Source organism: Topomyia yanbarensis, chromosome 1 (genome assembly GCF_030247195.1).
Source record: "Topomyia yanbarensis strain Yona2022 chromosome 1, ASM3024719v1, whole genome shotgun sequence".
NCBI lineage: Eukaryota > Metazoa > Arthropoda > Insecta > Diptera > Culicidae > Topomyia > Topomyia yanbarensis.
The window spans coordinates 40,738,877-40,752,304 of record NC_080670.1 but is presented as its reverse complement, the minus strand read 5'-3'; the positions used below and the strand labels follow the sequence as shown (position 1 = coordinate 40,752,304).

The window sequence follows — 13,428 nt, the reverse complement described above, 5'->3', positions numbered from 1 at the left end:
TCCAGAACACTTCTGATCAGGGCACAGTAAAGTGCTTTAGTGCGTAGAAATCATCGAAGTCCGCCGTGTTCCGCTTTAAGAAGCCCAGCATTCCGAAAGCCTTAGCAGTTGTTGCGGTGATATGGTCGGAGCTCAACTTCCTATCGAAGAGCACTCCCAAGTCTCGGATCGAGTCGACACTTTCAATTGTTCTTCCTTTTAGGCTGTATTCATAACGTCCTGGAGTAAGCAAGCGTCCGAAACTGATTACTTTGCATTTTTTAACGTTGACTTCCATTCCGTTAAGCGTGCACCATTCTTGAATAGTACAGATATCTTCTTGAAGCACTACGGCGTCAAGTGCAGAAGCGATAGTTCGGAAGATTTTGAGATCGTCCGCGTACAGCAATTTCCCAGACTTGATCCGACTACAGATACCGTTAATAAACAGAATAAAAATAAGCGGGCCCAGATGACTGCCTTGCCGGACACCTGTGGATGTTCTGAATGTGCTTGAGCGCGTGTTTTTTTATACTCACGAATGCCGAGCGATCGGAAAGATACGACTGCAACCAGTTAGTCAGCCAGGTGGGAAATCCCAAACGCTTTAATTTCAAGATTGCGATGTTGTGCGGTACTTTGTCGAAAGCTTTTGAGAAATCGACGTAAATTGCGTTCACCTGATGACGCTTCTCGACGGCGGGAAACAACTTAGAAGTGTAAGCTATCAGGTTAGAAGTTGTTGATCGTTTTGTGACAAACCCGTGTTGATACTCCGAGATAATGTGGGATGCAGCTGCATACGTGACGTTGTAGACCAGCTGTTCGAGAACTTTGGAGAGACAGTTTAATAATGAGATACCTCTGTAATTTTCGACGTTGTGAATATTTCCAGCCTTGTGAATGGGAACGATAGCAGCTTCTTTCCAGGCGATAGGAAAAATGCCTTCAGCGAGAGAGCGATTGAAAATGATGCACACCGGAAGAGACAGCACGTGGGCGCAGCTTTTTATAAATTGGGGCGAGAGATGATCGGGGCCAGGCCCTTTCGACAAATCAACAGCACTCAGAGCCTTCAAGACGTCAGCTCGGTATACAGTGGGACGGGGGAGATTTATGTTGTACGATGGTAATGTTTCCAAATACTCTTCCGAAGGGACGGTATAGTCGCTTCTAAACACTCCGCGAAAGAAATCAGCAAACAAATTTACGGTATCAGCTGGAGATTGCGCGCTTGCGTTTCCAAGGAAAACGTCAGTGGGAGTACTACCAGATAGTTTGCTGCTGCTAACGAATTTCCAAAATGTTGCGGGGTGATCGCGAAGGCTATTTTGCACATGATTCAAATACTCACGAAAAGCGGAATTCCGGGCCGTTTCGTATTGCAGTTCTATCCGTCGAAGAGTAACTTTGTTTTCGTCTGATTTATGGCAGAAATAAGGCTTGCGTTGTTTTCGCAGTGCATTACACAAACGGAGAATCTCAGCGTTCCACCATGGAAATTTGAAATCCACCCTCCTGTTGACTCGTTTCAGTGGAACCTTTAGGCGGAGTATGTCATATACTTTGCCATAAAACAGCGCGACTGCTTCGTCAAGCTCAGTCGGTCCAGTCGACAGTGGCAATCAGTGCGGAGATTTCGTCAAAGTTGCAACGGTTAAAGTCAAAATCAAGCTCGTCAATCGAATGCAATGAATCATCTCCAGTGTTGTTGTTTACGAATGCAAGATCGAGGATCTTCCGGTTCACATTCGTCAATGAGCAGATCTGGTACAGACCGCCTGCAACCATAGACTCCGTTACAGCTATTTCTTGTTCCGAAGAGGCATTAATAGGTAGGTAACATTTTAGATCATTATCGAGCGACCACTGAAGGCGTGGAAGATTGTAGTCTCCAAAGACGAGAACAGTGTCGGTGCTGCCAGCATTGTCTAGAATTGTTTGAACGGCATTAGCGTGCGCGTGCTACAAATCCGGATCACTATTTGGCCTGATATAAACACAGCTAATATATACAGATTGATTCGGGAGGGCGATACGCACGGCGATTTGCTCCAGGCGTTCAATTCCAGACAAGCTTAGCTGCGAGCCTACGAGGTTGTTCATTACCGCTATTAGGACGCCACCGCCTCGACGCAGATGACTGGTTGTTGAGTTGCGGTCGCAGCGATATATTACGTAGTTCGACGAGAGCTCAGCGTTTAATATGTCTTCGCGCAGCCAGGTTTCCGTAAGTACAATGACATCGTAGTCACTAGAAGAAAGCGCTAGATGTAATTCTTGTGTTTTCGTTCTCATTCCTCGCACGTTCTGGCAGTAAACGGAAAGAAACTGCTCGGAATGTGTGGTAACTTCGGGAACAGGCAATACAGGATGTAACTAGTTGGGAGGAGGGCGAAGAGCAGTGGAAGCAGTCATTGTTGCTGAGTCGGGTGCATTCGGTTTCCAAAAAACCTTTCTGGAATCCGACTTCTCTTTAAAAAAATTTTATTCGCATATTGCTGTAAACCCGAGCAAACGAAAAGCCCATAATACACCCATGCTCATGAGGTTTGACATGGGTATTTGAAATGGGTTCAATCCATGAAAATACCATCACCATGGTCCGGTAGATCTCATATAAAATACCATATGTTGGTGTTTTTATGGGTTCTCGAGACCATTTTATGGTGTCTTGATGGTTGTGAATTTTGGCACGGACCATGTTTAAGGTCTTTTCAAGGGGCTATGTGGTGTTTGAACCCATGAGTATTTGCTCGGGAAATGAATGACATGTAATATTACACGAAAAAAAGTACAAAATTGAATGCTTTTTGATGCTCCAATTGAGTGCATTGATTTTAACGTAATTTTCAAACAAATTTTTAATTCAATCTTTGTATGTTTACATTCGTATTGATTTACATGTCGTTTAAATTTCATTATTTTATTCATTTGAAAGAAGGTTCGTCCAAAGCAATACCGCAAAAGACATTCGGAAGCGAAAAACTCTTTTAGTGATGCTTTGCACATCACATCGAAAATATGATTCTATATAAAACTTCCATACTCGACCATACAAAAACGGGTTATTAAGAACGGTCACCATACCAGAATTTGCTTTTTTTCCATATACATTTTGACAACATACCATTCAAGCACCATACAGGTGATGGACATTTTAGATCTAGCGATACATTAAATATTAGGTGGGGAAAGAAATTTGTTGCCTTTCCCATTTTAATTCTGTCGATTGATGAATAATATTGTACGAAGCAGTTTTTTTTATCGTGTAAATCTACAGGTTTTTGGAACCTTTGGAAAACACTCGGAAATCCCATGTTCGAAGATCGTGCAAGATGTTTTCGTAAAGGACGATTCAGACGATACATCAGCTTCCGTCAACGTCAACGGAACGTCACCGTTCCGTCAGGATAAGTTTAATACTTTTCTCTTAAGCCCGTCCACACGTGCCGTATGTCAAAACGTTCCGTGCCGTTGATGTTGTGTGTGAATGTCTCCATTTAACTGCATGTAGCTTATCCTGATGGAACGGTGACGTTCCGTTGACGTCGACGGAAGCTGATGTATCGTCTGAGTTGTCCTTAAGGCTAACTTTTTTCTATATTTTCGCCGATATAAAAAGTTCGCAAGCGATCTTTCCTTCTTCCGATATTTGCATGACTCTGAAATAATGTTCCCAGACATCGAGACACACTCTGGAAGCTCACTGACGATTTTTTCCCTAGCGATATTTTATATCAAAGAACTTTTTATTTGAAAATCGGCAATGAAAAGATTCTTTTGTGTACATATTTGATATTATTCCCAAAATATGGTGAGAGTGAAGTTTTTTGATATATTCCCAAAATATGGTGTGAGTGAATATAGTGTTATAGTTAGGAAATGGTTCCGAAGATTTCTGGAATTTATTTATTTATGCGGGTTATTATTTTCTATTTTTGGGCTCACATCAAATCTCATTACTTTTTGAACATAGGAGATCTTGTTTTTGCACACAGTTTGAGATGAGCGCAACACACGCTCACGAAATAAATCGATGACGCGCGCTCACACACCTCTCAAATCTCACGCTAACGGGTAAGCATCAGAGGATTGGAACCGACAAACATCTACTCGCCGCTAGACGTCTATTTACATCCCAGCACGGAAACGCTCCCGATCGCATAGCAACTAATATATTAGTCGAATTTCTGAAATCGATTGGTTAAAATTTGGTACAGCTAAACGATTGTTGATTTTTCTAAACTTTCATTTTTGTTTTTGAATGAACAAAACAGTTGCTGAAACAACTAAATCATCTAGTTGAAAATGCGATGCTGTCAGTTAGCAAAGACACACACCATCCGAATCAGCTCATCAAATAGCTGTAACAACTAATATAATTGTCGATTTCAAGATTGGTGCGAGTTGAAACTGAAAACCGAGATGGTTGTTTCAGTCAATTGTAAAATTGGAATAATTCCCAACCAGTTGTAACAACTAATATAATTGTTGATTTCAAGATTGGTGCGTGTTGAAACTAAAAACCAAGATGGTTGTTTCAATCAATTGTATTATTGAAAAATATCCCAACCAGTTGTAACAGCTAACGATTTTGTTAATTATAAGGAGGATTTGTTACCCAGTAATAAAAAGCCAAATTATCTTCGAAGAAGTTTATTGCTATCATATCAATGGTTTGATTTATCCAAACGTGTTGCATCACTAGGAAATATAAATATTAACACTGTTCAGCGCCAATACGTTTACATTAATTCTATTTTATAAAAAAATATATAGCATTGACTTTCTATACGAATTATGGTTCCATGTTCCACTAGATTCTCTATTCGCATGGAACAATTATTTATGCAATGATAGAATATACAGATCAATTTACTGATGGAGACTAATGTCCTATTCTAATGTCTAACATTTGTTAACATGTGAGAAAATTGGATGGCTGATTTGTAAAAACACATGAAACATACACACCTGGTTCCAGAAGATTTGCTCACGTTCGAACATCAGTCGAATCATGCAATTTGTTGTCTACCTGATGTATTATATAAAAATACTTCCATAAATTCACATATATATCACTAAATTAGGTAGGCACTTCTAAGTATTATAACTGGTTTATTAATCTAAACTTCAAAATCACGCTCTTTTATGTTAGCCTCAAAAATTTTACAAAATGAACATAGCGAGAAAACTGACGTATCCTTTTCAACTAAAGAAATGGTTAAATAAAATTTGCAAATTTTTGTTTCCTTTTTGCTGTCTTTATTTTCTGAAAACTGACAGCTTTCAAAAACAACTAATTTATTCAGCCAATTGATGATGCGAAAATCAACAGTACAGTTAGTTGAATCAACAATTTTTAGTTGAAACAGTCAAGACAAAAATCAAAAATTGCAATATTAATTTTTTGTGATTGCGGGGTTTTCCGTGAGGCCATAACCATACATAATGACATAGGCTGAATGGATGGACATAGGCTGTGGCCCAACCAACGAATCACGACTGTACCAACCATCAACAAAAAAAAATTATCGATTCATCGCACTAAAATTATGCGACAATAAAACTAATTTGCTCAAATAACTATTGAAAAAAATTATTTTCTTTGAATTTTGAGCTCCCTTGCACCTATAGTTGATATAGTGTATACCTATAGTTGCAAGTTCCATAAGAAATCAATAAGATTTGCAACAATAGAAACCGAAATTAGCGATTGCACCACTATTGGTACATGTGTTCCCATAGTGGTGCAAGCGGTTTTGAATACATAAATTGCTTATTAAACCATCTATATATTTTCCCTATGAAGTAGGGATTGAAAGCTTTCGTTTAATGTATTAACATTGCCCATAGGTCTATTCATTAATTTTGTAGCAAAAGTTTTCCTTAAGTATGTGACTATTGGTACATCCACCCTAGTTCAAAACGTTTCTGGAATGGTATTTATTTATATGGGAGCAAATCAAAATAATGATGTCCGAATGTAGGCCGAGCAGATCTACGCGGATTGTCTGCTTTTATTCTGGCAGGTTCTTCACATCTCGCATCCTAATGTCAGCGACAGCTCAGCTTCTCTGGGTCATTTTGTCAGCGGCCTAACTGGGTTTGCAGCGTTTAGATATTTTACACTGCTGTCACGTAAAAAATCTGTACCAATCAGCACTTGTTTTACAAAAATCTGTAATCCGTACCGTACAGAATCTGCATTAAACATACTTGAAAAATCTGTACTTTTCAGATAAACCGTACTTGTGGCATCACTGATGGGTTGATGGTTTGATGCGAGAGAACCGTACTCTCTTGCTCTTTAAATTATTTGTGGCGTCAGACGTTTCAAATAAATTCATTACGGCGCGTCAGGTGTCTGTGTTTTGTGATAAATTTCCAAATGATCTGTGAAAAATCACAATTTTTTCAAAAATCTGACGAATTTTGATCAAAATGCCAAAAATCTGCAATCTGTGAAAAAGAATCTGCGATCAAAAATTGTGAAAAAACTGTGAATATGGTAACCCTGTTCCAGAGTGCACTGCGAGTGCACATTGAAGTGTGCACTAACGTGTGCTCTTTGGTTCGCTTTTCTCTGGTAAGCGGTAGTGCTGGTGCAACAGACGAATTGATAAGCATTGATTATTTCATTGTTTAAAGGATATGGTGTAGCCTTATTAGATGCTGATATTCTGATTTTCTGCTGATGATTTGATACGAGTTACTTCGTAAAGCTTACTCACGAGTTGATAGAGCATTTTTACATTACCCAGGAAAACTTAAAATACTCGGTCCTCGGAGCAAATTGAGAAAATGCTTTACATATCATCGTATATCATGCTATAAACACCGTTTTAAAATGATCCATATAACCAGATTAATTATATAACAGGTTGATGTATGACAGGATTTATACATCCACATTAAGACCGGCTTATTTGATGTGCGGCTAAATGATGCAATGCGCATTTTTCTCAGCATGTTTGCGAATTTCGCGGCTCAATACGTGAAAAGTTACATCAAAAGTAATATTTTCTGTCGGGGTTTCACAAAAGTGTAGCATTAAATCCCCTTAAGTTATGCAATTACAAGGTTTTCAGAATGATTTTTCTGTTTTAGATGAAATAACGGTACACGTATATCTGGTTTTCTGCTTTTACCAAACTAATTGTTTCACTCTATTAAAGGCTATTATGCGAATCCATATGTTTGTATATTTTAGATTGCGATGAACGTGTACCGATATTTCGGTATTCCATTAGAAATACCGAAATAACTGTGCAAATTTGAGCAAAGCGATGCTTTTGGCAACACGACATCGAACCGGCGGAAGGAAAATGAAATGTCAACGGTAGAAGCAGAGATAGAAGAATATGTATTCACTTAGGAGGTGTTTTCATAAACTAGCAGAAAAGTGAGGTTGATTGAAATTGTTTAAAGGAGTTAAATTTGGAGAAAAGTAAGAGAATAAAGATTTAGATGGACGAGAAAGTAAAAATAGTACGGTTAAAGGGATGTGAGTATATAAAATGAATCAGGCTTAGAAAAATATTATAACTAAAACATAACCTATTACCACAGTTCGGTATCACAGATCGTAAGTCGCGTGGAAATAGACGAACACGCTTTCCCTAAATTAGATAAAACAGCCAACAGTAAGTGAAATAAATATTAACATGACACTATTGATTATAACACGAAAATTATAACTAGGTACAGAACAGTCGGGAGTTGTGCGAATCTGCAGAAGGAAAAATTTATTGAACACTGTAAAATGTAAGAGTGGCTTAATCTAACCTTAAATGCTAATAAATCAATTCTAGCTTTGATCTGCACATAACAGCTGATCCAAAGAGTGTTCTTTAACTGTACCGAACAAACTGGATTCAATACAACCTATCAAAAGATAGTAAAAATTGCAGTATTCATATTAACAGCCTAAAGTGAGCGAACGAAAATAAAAGTCGCAAGGATAGAACATGCTTCGCAAAACCCGTTTCGAACATATTAGAATATAAACATCGGAAATAAACTTCAAGCATAAAAATCGGACAGAAATCCTTCAGCATAAGAATCGCTTAAAAAATTCTCACCCGTAAAGCTCGGCAAGGATGAACCTCCAGTATAAAAATATACTTTGTAAGAATCGGATATATTTTTTTTCGGTGAAGATTTTTTTATCCGACTCTTACAAAGTAATGTCCCATTCCGATTTTTATATTTGAAGTTTATATCCGGTTTTTATATTCTAATATATTTGAAACGGGTATTAAGAAGCATGTTCTGTCCTTGCGACTTTCATCTTCGGTCGCTCAAGTGTATTCTACTTCACTCCGGTTATGTTTCTGACCTATCCTTTTTGGGTGTATTAAGAATCCATCATTGAGGAAGTTTGACTTTCAATATGAATATTAATGATACATATCGATGGGTATTGATAAGAACTTAATATCCTTAATAAAAAAAAATTGTTCATGAGAACTCAAAAAGAACTTAAAAATGGCCATTTTTGGTACGACTATTGTACTGGATATTAGAAAGTAAGTTAGCATAAACAAATTTAAATGTATGAAACTCAATACAATAGACAACAAATACAACTTTTGTCGAAATATTTTACCGAAATAAAATATTGTTAATTCAAACTGTTAAAATTTCGTTATTTTCAAGTGACTTGTGTTTCCGGTTGAGGTGAAAAATCCTCGCATCAAAGAATCTTAATTGCTTATGTGTTTGAATTTGTCCATGTTCACGAAAAACTAATTATCAAATATTTCATAAGCCCTAAGCACCAAACAAGGCAACTTTCTACCTCAAAAGAAATTGCGAAAAAATGTTGACAATGTAGAATTAAGCGCGCTCGTTTATCATTTTTTTAATTAACGTGATAAATAAGCTCCTTGCAGCCATTTTGTGTCGTTACAACAGGTTTGCTTCACATTCGTGCATTAATTTCACTCCCCCCATATAAGCAAATGTGGGTATTTTGAATGGAAAACTTAGCAATTTCGAATGTTTTATTGCAGGCTCGGAAAATTCATCTCATTGGGAATGTCAGCAGTTCCAAAATGGCATGTTCCTGTATTTTTCCTCGCAGTAGGTGATAAATTGCCCATTTTTGTTAAGGGAAAGAAAAATTAAACCCTCGAATGGATTGGAATGAACATTGCTTACAATTTCTTTACAAGAAAAAAATAATAAATCTTAACACGAAAATCAGCAAAGAAATTAAAAACATAAATTTAATCAGACAAATAATTTAATTGTTCGAAGTAAACGAAAAGGATTTTATAATCATTTAATAGTTCAGTTAAAAAGTTCACGGGTTCAACAGGACTGGTTTCAGGACCGTTTACTGACACAACATAAAAGTCGTAACTGTTAATCAAATTACGCGAACCGTAATTATTATAAAGATGCGCAGCACTAAAAATACCTTGTATTAAACTACCCAGATGAGACTAGATGATAATACGTAGATATGTTATGTAAAGTATAAACATAATAACTGGATTAATTTACTCACATTAACTCCGTGTGCGAACGAAACCGGAAGCGCCGTCGTGCTGATCACCACCCACAGTATTGTAATGGCCCAAATTGTGTTCTTCTCAGTTCTTATCACCATGCTTGCAATCGGATGTACCACCGCCAGAAACCGATCCAGAGACATCAGAACCAGAGTGTATATGCTGGCGTGTGCCGTCACGACGATCAGATACTGGACGCTTTTACACCAAAGGTCTCCGAATGGCCACGACGATAGCACATAATCCGTAGCCGTAAACGGTATACAGAATATCACAAACAGCAGGTCCGCTACGGCCAGATTAATAATCAGTAAATTGGTTGTAGATCGCATCAACGGATTGGAGATGACAACCAGCACTACGAGGGCGTTTCCGAGCAGACCAGTTATCCCGATAAGTCCGAAAAAGATCGGCACGATACGGGACACTATCATTTCTATCTCTTCTTCCTCCTCCGGGGACATCCCGGATGTGAAAGAGGTCGTCGTCGGAACGATGGTAGTATTAAAACGGCCATCCGAAGCTGCTGATGTAGCCAGCACCAGTGAACTGTAACTATCATTCACCATTTTCGATATTTCACACGTACACCCGGGGTCATAAATCACCTAATCCTAAGGTTGTGTTAGCAATATTTGCGATGCCTCACAACTCATCGGAACAACAGCGCGAAGCATAAAGGAACACTTCAATTTGCTATAAATCACAGTTTTCGGTTTGGGTTTTTCATCTCGTATTCCCAATACCGAATATGGAACTGAAGGTTCTGCATACACCAGACAGAGGCTTACTAACAAAAAACTGCCATCACGTTCCTCACTTTTTCATTTGGCGCATTTCAATGTATTACATATATGCAACAGGCAAATAACACCTTCAACTGTTAATTTCGCCGATATTAACTATATCATCTCTACCATATGTATCTAAATCATAACATCCCAGGAGCATATTCTAAGCACGAAATTGCTTAAATAGCTATTAATCCAGCACAATCACATTTTTCCGGCTTGATTTTTTTCTAATACACTAAACACAAACATTTACCACTACCACAGAAAGGTACTTGAACAATTTTGATGTTCACACCACCACGGTCCAACAGCTACTGAACTGGATGGCAACCGTCATCCAGCTGTATATCCTTGGCCATAAATTTTCCTCCGCAAAGCACAGGGATACTTTTTCGTAACATCGAACCACCCAAAAACCCGACAGTGCGTGCGGGCGGCAAAAGAAATCAATTCAACCTTTTGACACCAACCATCCGGCACCTACTGAACGAGTCTGGTTGTTCCCGCTGAACCCACCTGGCCGATAAAAAGAAAATCGTGAAAATTAAGATGCTCTCACGATTTCGCCCCATTGGAAAGCGCGCCCTACGAGAGAATTAGAGAATAGCTCTCCCGCTTACTGGAAATCTGATCCTATACCGGCCGTGAAAGCAACTGGTTGCTTTCCACGCAGAGAGTACGCCGCGTCGTTCCGCTAGTGAGGTCGTATTTATGAATGAACGACACACCCCCATCGTCCTTCCCAGCTAGACGGCGGTCTCATTGGCAGCCTGTCAACCCGGTTGCTAACTACGGTTTTTAGATGAAACGTGCTCTTGGATATCCCGAAAAACATGTGCCTCGACTCTCGAGTGAGATCGCCTGCAGTTGCGGAGGATGGGAAAATTTCTAAGGGGGTTAAAGAGATAAAGTGAGAGAGAGTGTGTGTGGTACTGTGGTATGCCGATCAAAGAGGATACTGGATGCCTATGATAATGTAATATATTTGATGCTTGTGATTGATTGATTTCCTCGAAATAATTTTATTTGGCGACTAAGAAATTGTGAGAATCGCATTTTAAAATATGTTGGGTGTTGGTTTACGGTTGCGAATCTCTCAAGGGGGTGGTTGAAATTTTCATTTTCAAATGCCAACATTCAGTTGAATCTAGAAGATTTAAGTTCAAAATCTCCCTCCATCATTCACTTTCAAGTTTATGGGATTTTCATGACAAACCCGAACGCTTTCATTTCAAATTGATGCTCTTTCATTCACCAATCCATTCACATCATCTGCTCAGTAGTGGCCAACTTTTGTTTAGCGTTTAGCATTTTTACGCATACGCGAACGTAGTGAAGCCTGTCCAGGGTATTTTTGCTTGAAAACCGTAGTGTGTGCCCTAGAGATATCCACAGGCAGTGTTGGTAAAATCATTATCAATAAAAGTTCATTCTAGGTTCATTCGCGAATCAATTTTTCCCAGAACATTTCTAAACAAAAATCTGTGAAACCAAAGATCGCATCCGAATGTATCATTCTTGAGACAAATATTCAATGATTCTTAGCATCGAAGTTCGCACGCGAACTTCTGCCTCAGTGAAACTCTTGAAAGAATGTTCGCCCAAAGCAACATCGACAGAGACATTCGGAAGCGAAAAACGCTTTTAGTGATGCTTTGCACATCACATCGAAAATAGAATTGTATTTGAAGTACCATAAAAGTTTTTGGATATTTTAGATCTAGCGATACATACAATATCAGGTGGAAAAAGAAATCTTCCCATTACTTTCTTTCCCATTTCAATTCTGCCGATTGATGAAAAGTTTTATTTTTTTACACGCCGCCGGCTTCTGAAGAAAGCTTCGTTAAGACTAAGTAGACTGACGCTTTATTCCATTGAGCTATCGCCGTAATATCGTAGGACGTAGTTTTTTATATCATGTTAATCTACAGGTTTTTTGGAACCTTTGGAAATCCCTCGGAAAGCTCTTGTTCGAAGATCGTGCAAGATGTTTTCATACGGCGAAATTTTTTCTATATTTTCGCCGATATAAAAGTTCGCAAGCGATCTTTTCTTCTTCCGATATTTGCTTCTACCGAACAATGTTCCCAAACATCGGCACTCTTGAAGTTTACTGACGATTATTTCCCTAGCGAAATTTTATATCAGTGAACTTTTCATTAGAAAATCGGCTATGAAAAGATTCTTTTATGAACATTGATATTTTGATTTTAACCCAACACTGACAGCAGTACTCTACTCTGGAAGTAGATCTTCAGGATCTGGCTCACTCTTCTGTGCAGCGCTGCGGCATTGGCCTATACGAGGCTGTATGGACCGGTGATTTCCTTGACTTTAGCAGGAACATCAGCTTCTGTACCTTCCTCATTTCGGGGAAATTGCCATCATCTAAAGACTTCAGTGGTGGCACCCTGAACGAACATGTCCGGATATGCCAGGATCGCAGCTTTCAGCGCCACGGTTGGTATTTCATCCGGACCGGGATTTTCCTTGAATTTAGTACCATCGACGCTTCTTTGAGCTCGTCGTTAGTCGCTTTCCACTCGGCTGTGTTAGCTCCTTCTTCTTCGCCGTACGGTGTCGATGACCAGGTAGTTGAATCGTGCTTCGAGAAGAGACCCTCAACGATTATCTTTAGCTCACCCGGGTATATTTCAGCTGTTGTCGCCGGGCCCTCATCTTCATCATGACGACTCAGTACTCGTCTCCCACGGATTGGCGTCTATTTCTCAGCACAGCTACTTATGACAATTGGCTTGCTAAGCTTGATCTCCCGTTTCAAAGCATCCCTACCTTCTCGAAACGTCGCTTGCGCTCCTCTCACTCTCCGATCTTGCTCTCTGAGCCCGCCTTCTTGTTCTAAGACAAGCAGCCTACTGAGCTACTCGTTTAACCAGTAAGCTGCACGCCGTCTACTGCATAGCTCCAGTATTCGTGGCATTGTAACGGCACAAGCCGTCACAATCCATCTTGTTACATCAGCCTCATCAACGTACTTGATTCCGCTGTTTGCCGAAGTGACTCAACAAAGATGTTTTTGTTGGACAACATCGTCTTCCACTTTAGCTTGCCGGTCGTCCTTCTCTGTGCTGCAACAGGGTTCCACTGGCCGATGTGGTGGAGAATCG

General features: G+C 39.2%; 1 protein-coding gene across 2 annotated transcripts in view; it reads right to left on the bottom strand.

Moving 5' to 3' along the window:
* Positions 1-10,767, bottom strand: part of LOC131677443 (allatostatin-A receptor-like) — a 288,093-nt gene extending 277,326 nt beyond the window's left edge. For both annotated transcript variants that reach the window (XM_058957276.1, XM_058957275.1), the window contains exon 1: positions 9,500-10,767. In XM_058957276.1, the coding sequence (XP_058813259.1) occupies positions 9,500-10,072 (573 nt within the window). In that variant the 5' untranslated portion in view covers positions 10,073-10,767. The remainder of the gene's footprint in view (positions 1-9,499) is intronic.
* Between the last annotated feature and the right edge of the window lie 2,661 nt (positions 10,768-13,428).